The sequence below is a fragment of the Vombatus ursinus genome, unplaced genomic scaffold (assembly GCF_900497805.2).
Source record: "Vombatus ursinus unplaced genomic scaffold, bare-nosed wombat genome assembly UNPS02014807.1, whole genome shotgun sequence".
Classification (NCBI taxonomy): Eukaryota; Metazoa; Chordata; class Mammalia; order Diprotodontia; family Vombatidae; genus Vombatus; species Vombatus ursinus.
In genome coordinates, this window is record NW_020954585.1 from 25,254,257 (window position 1) to 25,269,887 (window position 15,631).

The 15,631-nt window shown below is 38.1% G+C and overlaps 1 protein-coding gene across 1 annotated transcript in view; it reads left to right on the forward strand.

Moving 5' to 3' along the window:
* LVRN (laeverin) overlaps positions 1-15,631 on the forward strand; it is a 53,674-nt gene that overhangs the window by 1,320 nt on the left and 36,723 nt on the right. Inside the window, exons 2-6 of the mRNA XM_027874994.1 lie at positions 6,219-6,361; positions 7,316-7,455; positions 9,204-9,330; positions 10,844-10,995; positions 13,040-13,153. Coding sequence (XP_027730795.1) covers positions 6,219-6,361; positions 7,316-7,455; positions 9,204-9,330; positions 10,844-10,995; positions 13,040-13,153 — 676 coding nt within the window. The remainder of the gene's footprint in view (positions 1-6,218; positions 6,362-7,315; positions 7,456-9,203; positions 9,331-10,843; positions 10,996-13,039; positions 13,154-15,631) is intronic.

The following is a 15,631-nucleotide window of genomic DNA, read 5'->3' on the forward strand; positions in this document are numbered from 1 at the left end:
CCCCCCCCCCCCCCCCCCCCCCCCCCCCCCCCCCCCCGCCAATTCCTCATAACTCTCCTTTACACTGTGGTGCTCAACCAGTTCAGTCGTGGACAGCCAGCTTCTCTCTTTCCCTTCCTGAGATTCCATCTCAGTTAAATCTGTTCCTTTTTACATCAGCTTCTTCATTCTGCTCTTCTTAGGGCACAGGTCTCTCAAAAACTGCAGACTGTCTTAACTTTTCAGGGCTAGTCATCTGAGGAAGGGCACTCAGTTCCTACTTCTTACACCCCATAGCTGCACTTTACCTCTCTCTCTCTCTTATCTCTGACCTGACAGGCTTTTTTCCTTTAGAAATGAAAAGTGAGAGCAAGAGAATGTTCTCTGAGTTTTTACATTCATAAATACATAACCAGCTTTTCTTTGTATCGCATTTGAGATAGCTCAATTATGGCATCTTCTTGGACTTGAATTCTATCCATTTCTCTCTTTCTGAGCTTTCTGACTGCATTAATTATGCAAAGCATTTGGGGATGCAATTTATATATGTAAGATGCCAAATAAATATCCCCCCCCACTTTCACACATGCCCTCTAATTCCTTTACTTACTAGTTTAGTTTTTGTGGTCTACACAAAGGCATGCACTTTGCCCTTTTTACTAGAGAAAGTGTTCTCAGATGTCTCTTATGGGAAAGAAAACTACATCAGGAATCCACTGAATTTCTTCCTATCTCTGACACTTTTATTCTTTAAACTTAAGACATTTCTAATTAAATCTGGTCCTTTGCCTTGGTGGGTTCACAAGTTACACCTTTGGTTTGTAGTATCTGTATTTTCCTTCTGTATGGTATTAAGATTTTCAAAAAAATTTGTGCAAGTTTCTAGATTTGAATGAATTCTTGATGGATTTACGGGCATGAGGCTCTCTTGAAAGTTGTAGTTAGTGTGAAATAAAACCTCTTCTAGTGCCAAAAAAAAAAAAAGCCTTTCTCTTTACCCTTAATTTCTATCATTCATTTGTTTTTAGCCATGCCTTTTTCTACTCATCTTAGAATCTGAAGTTTTGAGTTAGAAGGGACTTTTGAGATCATCCAGTATAACCTTCTCATTTTACAGATGAGGAAAGCAAACCAGTTCAGGTTTTCTGACACCAAAGTTAGTATTCGTTCCATTATAACATCTCCTTTCAGAAAAGTGACGATCTGAGATTCAACTCCTATATGTAGCTTATTTTGTATATATTTGTCTGCATATTGTTTCCCTACTTAGATTATAAGCTTCTTAAGGGCAGAAACTGTCTTTTGTCTTTTGTCGCATAGAAGAAGCTTAATAAATGTTTATTGATTGATTGATTTGAGAGGTGAAGTGACTTGTCCAATTAAGTGTCTGAACATAGAGTTCATAAGAGGATAGGGTATCCTCTTACTTTCAGATCACAAATTAAATAGGCAGTCTGTTGTACCTGTCTTCTTATTTAGTTTTGTATAGTCTAAAAATATTGTACAACAATGTAGAAGAAATACTCAGTACTTTGTACTTTTAGTTTCAAGGATGCTTCATAGTACTCATGAGGCTTAAAGTCAGTCACTTCACTTCTTCAAAGATTCAGTTTCCTGATATCTAAGATGAAGAGCTTGGACTAAAGTTCCTTTCTGTTCCAAAATTTATGATTCAAGGAATATTTGCAAATTTTAGGTCCTTAAGACAACAAACTTGGAAATCTGAGTACAGATCACATATTAAGAGCCAGATGAGACTTTCAATTTCATCTACTCCAGTTCTCTCATTTTACTGATGAGGACCTTGGTGGATAGCAATCAAAAGAGCCAGAATCTGAGTTCAAGTCTTCTTGGCTTCTAATCCAGATTTCTGAGTAGCCATCTACCTATTCTTTCAAAGCTGTGGTAATCCTGGAAGTGATATTAACAGAGTATTATTGTCAAGGATTGCAAAAACTCTATTAAACACTGTATATGCACAGTGCTGTCAATAACTTTGTCTTCTAAATTTGTAGGAGGTGTTCACTTACGTAACTTATTAAGGGCTAAGTATTCAATAGTTATCAAAAGCAGCTCCTTGAAATCTGACTTCTGTCCTTGCCACTTCCTAAATACTTCCTTCAAGGTCACTAATAATCCATTCTTTGTTAAATATCATCCTTTTTCTTTTCTTTTGGCAATTGGGGTTAAGTGACTTGCCCAGGGTCACATAGCTAGTAAGTGTCAAGTGTTTGGTCTGAGGCCGGATTTGAACTCAGGTCCTCCTGACTTCAGGGCCCGTGTTCTATCCACTGCACCACCTAGCTGCCCCAATGTCATCCTTTTTGAATCTCAGTATCATTTGACACTGTCCCACACCTCCTCCTTCTGGATGCTCTCTCTTCCCAGTGTTTTCATGACATTTCCCTATTGTAATTTTCTTCCTGTCTGATGGATCTTTTTCGCTCTTTTTTATAAGCTCACCAACCTCATCCATATCCTGCCCCATATATATGAATGTATCCCAGGGCTCTGTCCTGGCCTCTTTTCTCTTCTCTTTCTACATGGTCTTGGTGATTTCATAGCTTCTCTGGATTCTAGGTATTCTATGCAGATGATTACAAAATCTATATTCTCGCCCTTATATTTCCCTGTTTGCTGGACAGCTCCACCAGGATATTCCCTTGGTGTCTTAAACTCAACAGGTCAAATGAGAATTCATCTTTCTCTATTGACCCCCTATATATATGTATATATGTATGTATGTATAAATATACATATATGTATGTTTACACACACACACACACACACACAGATATTGATTCTTTAGTACAACTTCCTAGAGCAGAGAAGGAGTGTTTATACTAAGAAAACCATCTAGGCAAGAATCAATCAAAGGGGCGGGGGAAGTACAAATAGGAGTGGTTAAACAATCCTGCTCACAACATTTTCCTACCACTATTACACTAATGATGACAGACTAAGAAAATTATGATTCTTTTCTTTGGAAACAAGAAGGATTTAGAAAGTTATGATTAAAATCTGAGGTTACTAAGGGTATAAATAGAGTGAACATGAATACAGAATCACTGAATCACAGAATGTCAGAAATGGAAGAAATCTCAGAGATTGTATAGTCCAGCCTTCTCATTTTAGGTATTAGGAAAATGAAGTCAAGAAGCAATGATTCCAAGGTCACATATTCTGTGTCAGAGGCTCTTTTGATGTATTTAAGATTTTATTTTGGCCTACCAATTTGGATATACTCTTAGAGGGAATCTGGGTAACATTAGGGATAAATTTTGAACCATCCAAATGGGATGAATGAACTCTGCTGAAGCATTTGTCTATACTCCTATCACCAAACTGTACCATGGTGGTAATCAATATATAGCTATATTTATATGGTGCTTTGAAGTTTGCAGAATGCTTTACATAGATGATTTCATTTGAGTTTCACAGCAATACTGTGAAATAGTTACTACTAGCATCATTATCACTATTTTACAGATGAGGGAACGGAGGGTCAGGTGACTTGACCATTGACACAAAGATAGTAAATGTGTGGGATCATCCTGACTACAAGTGCAACACTCTATCCAATATGTCAGGTTGCCTCTTAGTAGAGTATATGCATTTTAAGTGGTTGAGGCGACTAAGTGGTATGGAGGAAAGTATGCTATGCTTGGAGTCAAGCTGCCTCAGATATCGAGCTGTGTAGCCATATGTAAGGGCAGCTAGGTAGCACAGTGGATAGACTTGGCCAGGAAGATACATTTCAAATCTGGCCTCAGACATTTGCTAGCTGTCCCTGGGCAAGTCACTTAACCTGTTTGCCTAAGTTCCTCATCCGTAAAATGGGCTGGAGAAAGAAATGGTATCCGTGCCAAGAAAACTCCAAATGGGGTCACAAAGAGTCAGACTTCTGAAAAAAATGACCGAACAACAAAGCCAAATGTAAATCATTTGACCTTAATTGCCATTGTAAAATGAGGATAATAACACCTATGTCCCAGCATGATTGTCAGGATAAAATGCTATATGTGAAGAACTTTGTAAACCTTTAGAAAAGCTATATAAATATTAGCTATTATTCTCTGAAATATGATTTGTTCAACAAAGGATCAGGTCCAAAATCTTTTGAAAACAAACGATAAGCAAACATGACTCATCACTGGGTGAAACATCTGGCTATATTAAGCATTTTGATTTTGGGGTGTGGTGTTGGAATTTTTTTTTTGACAACTTACTGAAAAGTCTTATTTACTCTTTTGCCAATGATGTTGTTTACCAATGATATTGTTTAGGCCTTGCTAGCCAAGATCTTTAGGCGACTGAGTTCATAACATATTTGGACTCATATACCTTAATTTGTACTCATTTTTATGTGGTGGGAGAATGATCCCTAAGGGTTTCTTGATGTTGGATCAGATGAACCCTATGATTCTTTCCAGCTCTGGCAGTCTGTGATTCTATGATTTTCTGGCTTCCATAGTGAGGAAGGGAGACCATAATGAGAGAACTTGGCAATCTAGCACTAAACTTATGGGAGAGACCTTTTTCTGCATTAAGTTCTCCAAATTTCATAGGATTGAGATCTAGAAAGGACCTCAGAGATTACTAATTGGAATCTAGACTATGTCTCATTTTATAAAGGAGGAAACTGAGGCCTCTCTATAGAAGTGAAATGAATTGCTTAGAAGTTCCAAAAATAGTAGTAGCCAACCCAAAATTCAGACTCAGATTCTAAATCCAATTGACAACCTTAGCCCTATATTCATCTGTTTTTGTTGTTCAGTCATGTCCAACTCTTTGTGACCCCATTTGGGGATTTCCTGGCAAAGACAGTGGAGTGGTTTGCCATTTTCTTCTCTGGCTCATTTTACAAATGAGGAAATTGAGACAAACAGCGTAAAGTGACTTGCCCAAGATAACAGCCGTAAGCATCTGAGGCCCAATTTGAACTCAGATCTTCCGGATTCCAGGCCTGGCTCTATATCTGCTGCCCATATTCATCTAGTCATGTCAGACCTCATGCAGGTTGGTCTGGTGTCTTTAAGTTCAGAATTGAAATGACACACTTGTAAATCATCTAATTGTTAACAAAAGGAGGTTTATTTAGTTATAGCATGGGAGGGATGCTCACCAAGGGTACAACACTGATTCAGCTGAGCACAGTTTTCCTGTCTCTGCTTTGGTCAGCTGTGACAGTCTTTTGGTCAGAAGCCTGAGGGAACTGCTGCTGACTGCTTTTGTGGTGGCTTTTTGTACTTGGGCCACCTGGAATCTACCTCAGTGGTTCAAGTCTTAGTCTAGTCCATCTAAACCAAGAACTTGGCCAGTTTCTACAGATTATATATCTATAAAGAGTGTAATATGCTTATTACATGTAACAAATATTGCATTCTGTGTGTGAGTATTTTATAGTTCCTTTGTTTTTTCTTTAGGTTTTTGTTTCATCTGGGGCCATCTCCAGTTGTTCTGATCTATATCTTACCACTGGACTCAGATGGCTCTGGAGGAGGGAGTGAGGCTGGTGACTTTGCACAGTACTCCCTCACTTAAATCTGATTCATTTGCATGTCATGGCATCACCTTCCTGATGTTGTGGTCCTCTTTGAGAACGAAGGACAAACAACAGGTTTTATATACAGAAACATTATAAAGTTCAGGATGGTCAGCCTTGGAGTACATTTGCATGGATGTGTGTCTTGGCAGGGCAAGGACTGGTGGAAAGAAAACTCTACATATTTTTAGTCCCAGTATTACAGATAAGGAGATTTAGGTTCTAAGAGATTTTATGGCTTCCTCAAAGATTTTGTGGCTGTTAAATGGCAGACCTTGGACTAGAATCTAAGACTTCTAACTCTGAAGCCAGTGCTCTTTTTATTATGCTAAGGCCACTCCTAAGATAAAGGTAAATATCCTCTAAATATAGTCTCCAATTTTTTTGCTGATAATAATGGTAATTGTAGCTAATAACAATTAACTTGATAATATATAATAATAGTAATGATAGATGATGCTGATTTAGAGTTGTAAGTTTTACAAAAAACTTTGCATCCATCCTCACCACAACCTTTCAAAGTAAGTACTTTGGTTATTATTATTCTCTTTTATGGATGAGGAAACTGAGGCTCAGAGAAAGGACATAACTTGCCCAGGGTCCCACAGCTAGTAAGTGTCCATTTGAGCCCAAGTCTCTTCTGACTCCAAGATAGCAGAAGATAAATATTTTCCACCAATCTGTTTCATTCCAGGGCTCTGATTGCTTCTCAGTTGGAACCAACAAATGCAAGAACAATTTTCCCCTGCTTTGATGAGCCAGCTATGAAAGCAACCTTCAATATCACAATTGTTCACCATCCTACTTATGTGGCTCTTTCCAACATGCCAGCCCAAGGTAAGGAGTGCTTCTTTATAATTTTGGTTTCTTATTTTGTAAGAACATTATGATTATTTCCCTAGGGAGTGTACATTTCTAGTAATTCACCATGGCATTATATCCAGTGAGCCACTAAACAAAACTTCAATGAAACAAAGATGGATTAACAAACACTAGCATGAAATGGTTGGTGGGTAAGTGTAAATGTATGAGAGTTTTAGAATAATTCAGTTGTGCAACTCTACGGTTGCCTACTATTTGCAGATATCCAACAGGTGGACCCCATGGTGGACATCCTTTAGCACAGTCTTTATTGACGCCAAGGATATGGTCAGAATTTAGTTTGGGTTTGCATGAAGCTGGGAAATGGCATACTGTACTCCCCACATCCCTTTCTGCCTTGAAACGGACCTTGGTTTGGGTCTTAAAGACAGGCACTAGATTTCTACCAAGACAGAAGCAGCTGAGCCACACCAATGGCAGAGCTATTACTTATCTATATCCTTTGGGTATTGACATCTATTTCAAACACTGTTAGAAAGTGACTAGTCTAGAAACCAGCAGAATTGTATGTGTATCTGAGGGTCATAAATCCAGAGCCAGCGTGAACCTTAAAACCTCTAGTTCAATCCCTTCAGTTTACAGTTTCCGGACACCTGAGAAAGTTAAGTAACTTGCCCAAAGTTACAAAGATAGGCATTGAAGAGGCTCTGACTCAGGCTCTGAATCCAAAGTCAACACTCATTTGACTGTACCATGTGGTTCTAATTTTTAGCTTTTGTTGGTCTATGATTATCATCTATGAACCCACATTGGTGAAGGGTGAGGAAGGAACTTTGATAAACCATTGGGATAGTATGAGTAGTCAGGGAAATATTAGCAGGGGCAAGTGAGAAAGGAGAAATTACTCTCATGGCCAATAGATTTTATGTTTTGTGTTGTCAGTGTGCTAAAATAAATGACTTTCTTTAGCCATGTCTGAAAGAGAAGGTGCAAATGGAAGCAAATGGATTGTTACCAGCTTTGAAACTACTCCCCTAATGTCAACATATATAACTGCATTTGCTGTGTGTGACTACAATTATGTCAATGGAACTGAAAAGGGCAAGGAGGTAAGTAAGTTTTTCAAGATATAGTAGCAACGCACACCGACTGTAGATATGTCAAGCCATTCTTGGTGCTCAGGGCAACTAACATACCCTGAGTCTGTTTCTAATACTCCCTTCCCTTGTATATCTCCTAGTTCTCATCAGGTATGGAATCCTAGGTTAGTCCTTCTCTTTGGCTTGGGGGTGGGTAGGGTGGTCAGGAAAGGATTAAGGGCATTAAAGAGCTACTACCCACCCTTCAACTTCAGGTCACCACAGACAGTGTAAAGTGTTGCCTTGTACTCATTTCACGTGTTGACTACATACCACACAATGCCACACATAATTTTGGTTTGATTGATGCCCTGAGCTGAAAAACCAGCAAATGCTACTCTAAAGCAAAGGTATGAAACTTGCGGCTGTTGGACATGGGCCAGCAAAACTCCAGAGTGCCTCTGAAACCAGATTAAAATGTAGTTCAGAAATGTTTACCAAAGCAAATACAAATACAAAACAACATGGATAATGTTAATTTGAGGTTTTCTAAGTCAATATGCTACCTGGTTCCATTTCTATTTGAGTTTGCCCCCACCTTCTTAAAGGCTTATGTTTCTATCTCCAGTGCTTGTCTGTCACATACCAAGCATTTCCTAAGTGTTTCCTTGTTGATTGATGTGAATGTCTCCACAGAGACTACTTTTCAACCACAGGGCATCTCATTAACCCTACATCCTTACTGCCTGCTAAGGTATTTTTGAAATTCACCAGCTGGAACCACACAAGAATTTTTAAGTGAAGCTCCTAGAAATGCAATTAAGATTTTAGGGGCTAAGTTAGTCCAATTGATTAGAGGCTGATGGTAATGAGTCAAGAACTTGGGTTAAATTCTCATGCAGGGGAGTTGTTGGGGAGAAGGAATGGAAGTAGATTTGCTGGTGACCCTTGCCTAGCTTACAATGAGCATAAATTGGTTTACTCAATTTTCTAATTGTCACCTTGGGGAAAGCAGAGAGCCTGGACTTGAATAATGAGATTCAAGATAGTTAAGTGTCAGTGGCTGAGGGGACCTAAGAGAAGCAGGAAATGAGTATGGCAATGATAAGCCCAAGATAGCTAGGGGTCAGCAGGAGAGCCCCAAGCCAAGGTGCAGCAGACAAGAAACAATGACCTGCCCAGGTTGAGTAGCGTTGTTTAGAGAGAGAATGGTTAAAAGACAGGGGCCACCAAAGACAGACATCATCTATGTCACAATTTTGTCTGGAGCTAGGCTTTAATCTAGGAATAGATTTTCTAAAAGAGAATAATATAATTATAATTTAAGAATAAGTCTTTTTCAGAAAATAAGAGGAAGCCCGGTAGAAAGGATAAAGAGTTGAGTTCAGAGCCAGGAAGAACCTAGGTTCAAGCCTTGACTCCGATCCATGCTTGGCTTTTTGACCGGGCAAATTACTTAACTTCTCAGTGCTTTAGGCAACTCTTCAAAGCTTGCAATTGCAGAGAAGATACCAACCTGAATTGAGAGAAGGAGTTTTCTCTGACTCTATCTCCTTTCTCTGGCTTGGAAAGTGAAATTAGCTGAGAGATTACATACGCTTATAGGTGCTCTTGGATTTTATGCATATATTTAAATGCATCTATTTAAATATTTTAGTATTTTTTTTCTTAAGAAAGGGAGGAACAACATTCTCTCAAAGAAGCATCACAGAAAACAGGTTGTCATATCAAATCCAAACAGATCATTTGTCTTAATTTTGGCTTTTTTTTTTCTTTAGGTACGGATTTGGGCTCGGAAAGATGCCATTGCTGAAGGGGAAGCAGACTTTGCTTTGACTCTTGCAGGCCCTATATTCTCAAAGCTGGAAGATGTACTTAATGTCAGTTATCCTCTTCCAAAAATAGGTGAGAGAATCTTTCTATTCTAAGTTGCTTTTTCAGACTGATGTACATTGGTCAAGGGCCAAGGAGCAGCACTAAGGGACTTGCTGTGGCTCATTGTCACAATATTCCATTTATTTCAGGGCTGGATCCCCATGGAGCTCCCATCCTCAGAGCCTTCAGAAAGCAGCTTAATCATAGGGATCATGTCTAATTGTGAGGGACGTCATGGTTTAATGAAAAGGGGCCTACAAAGGGAGTCAGAAGTCCTGGGTTCCACTCTTGTCCCACTATGTGGCCTTGAGCAAGTCATTTTATGGGCCTGTATGGGCCTCAACTTCCTTATCTGTAAAATTGAAGTTGGATTTGATGATTTCTAAGGTTCATTCCAATTTGAGAACTGTGTTCTATGATGTTGATTGTCAATCAGTGAGTAAACATTTCTTAAACCCCTAGTATATGTAAAGTACTGTTCTAAGTGCTGGAGATGCAAGGAAAGGCAAAAGACAATCCCTTCTCTCCAGGAGCTCACAGAGATGGGGAGATAACTTGCAAAACAACTAGGTACAAATAAAATATACGCAGGATAACTTGGAGGTAATCAGTGGAGAGAAGGCATCAGCGTTAAGGGACTGGGAAAGGCTTCCTGTAGAAGGTGGGATTTTTGTTATAACTTGAAGGAAGCCAGGGAGGCCAGGAGGCAGAGATGAGGAGGCCTGGTAAAGCCTCATAGTCTTGCTTTCTATAAATACTCATTCCTTAACACCCTCTCTCTTGCACTCTTAATTTATCAGCCTGACTGATTACCCTTTCCCTGCCTCATTCTATTGACCTTCTTTCCAACCCTTTTTGTCATGGTGCTTAGGCTAGATGCTAATGTTCCAGAGCACAGAATTTAAAGCAAGATCATCTAATCTACCCCCTCATTTCATAGATCAGGAAGCTGATGCCTCAAGAAGTGACCTACCCAGTCACACGAATAGTATGAGAGCCAGAATTTGAATCCAGATCTTCAGACTCAAAATTCAGCGATATTTCCTTCTACATTGTAAAAGTAGAATCATGTGTTTCCATTAATTTCTGCAAAAATGTTTATGGAATATCTTCAGATTGCATAGCACAGGATTAGAAATTACAGTGTCCACTTCTCTGTTCTCACAATTTAAAAGAAAAATGAATATTTTGTGTTCCACATAATATTTGAATAAAGCCATAATTAAACTTTTTTTCTCCTACAGGATGTTACAGTCTTGAAATTAGACTCAAAACATAGTTCATTAAATTCAATGCTATTAATGCAGTTCAGAGGCAATAGAGAGACTTTGTACAGGGCAACAATTCCCAACTTGATTGATTCGCATAGTACAATAGGGAACAGATAAAAAAATAATACCTTGTTATTTCATTAGGCAAAAATAATGAACATTGAACGAACAAAATAATGAACGTGAAATTCTTATAATGTATGTGCAAGAACAAAATTTTGCATTATTAAGGGCAATTGTTTAATTTTTTCTTTCAATGTAATTCCACTTAGATCTCATCGGGTTTCCTGTTTTTAACTCACAAGCAATGGAAAATTGGGGACTGATAACATTTGATGATTTTGTGTTGATGCATGGGGAAGATGACTACCCAGAGAAAAAAACCATCATTTTGTGCACTGTCGCACATGAAATCGCACATCAGGCATGTGGTAAAATGTTCTTTTAAAATTTCATCAGAAAGTATTCTACAGAAGCTTTACAAAGAAAAAAGTCACAGTGTAACAGTTAACAGAAGTTGGAGTATAATCAGTGCTTTTATTTGTGCCGTATAAAATTGGGATTGGCAATGTCACTGACAAGACTTTATAATCCAGTTAAATGTATATTTATTTCTGAATTTCCAACTGACCACACAAATTTTGGTTAAGGAAAAGTAACTTAAGCAAAGTTAGAAAAATATGTTTGTTCTTTCTAAATTCCATCTTCATAAGAAAGTACATTCAGGATGGCTGTTGACCTGAATCTAATTACAAGTATTCAATAGTTATAGACTTTTACCCTTCAGAAAATGGTATAGGGGTGAAGGGCAACAGATTTATAAATGTCTATGAGGAAATCAAAAATTAAATTAATCCTTGGGGTTCTGAAAGACAAGTAGAATCTTGTAATTGTGTCATTATGCCTCACGGTGGTTTTAGAAATTTAGTTGTTTTTCTTTTCTTTCTTTTTTTTGGGGGGGGGAAGGGTTATACCAGCTCAGATTCCCACCCAGACCTTTGCTCATAGAACATTAAGAACAGTTTTTCAGTGAAACTTATCCCAACTATGAACTTGCTGCCTCACTAAGAAGGTGTGAAAAGTAGTGTGTGGATGAAATTATAGATGACACAGCTTTCAATAAGGTGGCAATATGAAGTCTAGTCAATATCCTCAAATTGTCATTGGGGTTACAGTCATGGATATTGTTATGGCACCCAAACTGCCAGATATTAGTGTATATCACATCTTTTTTAGGAATTTGATTACATGTCACAAGATGAATTGGCTGGTATGGAAAACTGCTTTATTTTCTCCCTAGTTGTGTCTATCATCTGATGACATTTTCTTTTTGTTAAGTGCAAGAAGAAAATAATTATAGGTAAGATCCTAATATTTATAATGGGCAGCTAGGTGTCACAGTGGATAGAGTACTGGGCCTGGAGTCAGGAAGATCTGAGTTCAAATCTGGCCTCAGACACTTACTAGCTGTGTGACTCTGGGCAAGTCACTTAACTCCTATTTGCCTCAGTTCCTCATTGGTAAAATGAGGGCACACTGAAGGAGGAAATGGCAAACTACTCCGGTATCTTTGCCAAGAAAACCCATGGAGTCTCATAGAGTTGGACATGACCGAACAACTAAACAACAACAGTATTTGTAATAACAATATCCTTCATGCAACAGTTAGACACATTTGCATTTATCATAGATCAACTCATGTCTCTTGAAACATAACACGTACAATAAAATAGCCTGATTTGTGCCATAAAGTAAGTGTCTACAGTTCCTCTACATCAATTCTATACAGGGGTTCCATTGTGCTTAACTTGTTAGGAACTGCTCTTAAATATAATGGAGCAATATGTTGGCATAGAGGAGAAAGAGCTGACCCAAGAGTTAGGAAGACCTGGGTTCAAGACCTGCTTTTGACACATATCGGTCATATGACTGAGCAGGGCACTTAACTTCAGAGTGCCTCAGACAACTCTCTAAACTGCAGATTTAAGACTTGTCTACAAAGTATAATGAATTGCTGATATTCACCAGTGGAAGGAGTCTCTGTATCAGGATATCTCTACACCCAGGAAATCACAGATTTGAACAAAAAAAGAAAATAAAAGTTAAAAGGCAGGGGGTGGGGAGTGGGTCCTGAGAAAGGATGTACTTCAGGAATATTTAATTTAAAACTGATCATTTTAAGATAAAAATCTTTAAAAAATCATTGGACATCTTTTAAAAATGTCCATATCTCAAGGGAATCTTTTTTTAAAGCAATAATCACTACAAAGTTACTCATTACTGTTATCTTTAAAACATATTGAAAATATAGGGGGTTTTAAATTGCATTTTTAGGTTCTTTCTACATGCCAACTAAAGTCAAAACATTTCTTGATGTTATATATATATATTGAATGTAAGAAAATACAAAGAGACTTGAATATGAATGAAATGTAAGAAAGTTTTTTTCTTTGTCTCCATTTTTAAAGTGGTTTGGAGACTTAGTTACCATGAAGTGGTGGAATGATATTTGGCTCAATGAAGGATTTGCAAGTTATTTTGAGTATTATGTAACCAAAAACATCGATCCTCAAATATTGAAAGTAAGTATTCAGTTCAATTTCTGAGTGCTTGTTGAAGTTACCAATCTATAAGTTTATTAAAATCTTAAGACTATTTTCATCCTATCTATATTATTTAAGTATATATGAATAACCAACAATACTACATAATTTTGAAAATTTTTTACCCTATTGATTAAATAAATTCTCTTGACCATCTAAATCTAATTTGTTCAATAATAACTAACATTTACATTACACTTTAAAATTTATGAAGTGCTTTACAAATATTATCTCAGATCCTCACAACAACCTGGGGAGGTAGGTGTTATTATTATCTCCATTTTATAGATGAACAAACTGAGGTAGAAAGACAGTAAGGGACTTTCCCAGGGTCACATAGCTAATAAGTATCTGAAGGCAAATTTGAACTTGGGTCTTCCAGACTCTAGGCCCAGTGTTCTATCCATTGTGTCACCTGGCTGCTTCAGTCCTGCCTCTGACACATACTAGCTGTGTGACCCTGAGCAAATCACTTAACCTCTCATGGTTTCCAGGGAACTTCTAAAAGAATAAGTGGCAGAAAAAGTCCCAACCTATAGAGAGAGTTCCCCCAATGGGAGTTCTTATTCTCAATGAAGTCACAGGTACATTAAAAAAAAAAAAGAAAAACACAAAACATTTTTAATATATTATTATTGTATCTTAATATGAAATGGTTTTAGTGTGTACATGATGAAGTCAAATTGATTTATTTGTATTTCACTTGTCTAAAATATTATACTACATTAATATATTGTGAGACAGGCTTGATGCCCTAATCTACAGCCTTTTCTCAGGTCTTACCCTCAATCCTCTTGGACTTTTTTTTTTTTTGACTCTGTTCCACTCCTTTTGTTTTGGGCTGGGCCTAACTCAGGTCACCCCCCTGGTAGGTTAGATATTGGAACAAAATGAGACACTTCTAGGTCATTCAACAGTTAACAAAAGATTTACCTATCTATGGCAAGAAAAGGATATTTAACACGGATAGGCATTGAGGGCACCTCAAGCCGATTCAGCTGAGAGAAGGACCTGGGCTGCCCATCATTTTCCTCTAGCCAGACATCAGGGAAAGCTCCTGGAGCTCCTCATGGATGTTCTGTATTCTGGTGACCAGGAAATGATGTCAACAGCCTGAACTTTTAATCCCCTGAGCCAACCATGTTTCGAGGATGATTTTAATACCCTTTAAGGAAAAACTAGCCTAATTTGCATGGAGGCAGGAGTTAGGATATTGCTCCTACCACACTCTCCTTCCTTAGCTTCTTTAATACTAACCACTCTGAATCTCTTACACTGATTTTAACTCTTCCATCTCCTTTTCTGGATCCTCTTCTGCCTCCTGCCTTCTTACTGTGGAGTCTTCCAAGATTCAGTCCTCGACCCTTTGTTCTTTTCCTTTGCTGGATCCTCTTCCTTCTCTTCCTTGAAGATCTTTGGTAAGTTGCCTTGTCCTCTCCATGTTATGCAATAGTTGGGGGCGGTAGAGGGGAAGATAATGAGGGCCTCAACTACAATGGTCTCTGTGTGAGTAGTTAAGAAAGGGATAAACACAAGAGATGTTGTAGAGATAGAAGGAACAAGATTTAGTGAATGAATGTGGGGTGAAGAAGAGTGAGGAGTCAAAGATGATGCCAAGGTATGAAAACTAGATGACTGCAACGATAGTGGTGCCTTGAACTAAAATAGGGAAGTTGTAAAAAGAGATGAGTTTTGTCAGGGAAAGATAACGAGTTCTGTTTGGGATTGTTGAATCTAGGGGAGATCAAGCGTGAAGTGTTCAATAGACAATCGGTAATGTGGGACTGGAACTCAAGACAGAGACTGGAGCCTGAGATATAGGTATGCAAATCATTTGCATAGAGATGATAATTTAGCCATTAGAGACAATGAGGTCAAAAAAGTGAGAAAGCATAAACAGAAAAGAGAAGAAGGACCAGAATAGAGCCTTAGGGTACACCCACAGGGATGAAATGTATGGATATACAATGAGCCATCAAATGATAATGAGAAGTAGTGACCAGACAGGTAAGAGTAGAACCAAGAAAAAATAGTGTCATAAAATCCTAAAGAAAAGAAATATCCAAGAGGAGACCTTAGTCAAAAGTGTCCAATGCAACAGAAAAGGCCAGTTTTGCAATTAATTAGTAACTCTAAAGGGAGTAGTTTTACATGGCTATTGATCACTTTTATTTCTTCCTTAGAAAACTGATTGTTTATAACCATGTACCATTTATCAATTGGGGAATGGCTTTTATTCTTTTAAATTTGAATTAGTTCTTTATATATTTTGGAAATGAGACCCTTATCAGAGAAACTTTTTTTTTTCTTTTTGGTGAGGCAACAGGGATTAAGTGACTTGCCCAGGGTCACACAGCGAAGTGAGCGTTATGTGTCCGAGGCTGGATCTGAACTCAGGTCCTCCTGACTCCAAGGCTGGTGTTCTATCCACTGCGCCACCTAGCTGCCCCTTGCTGG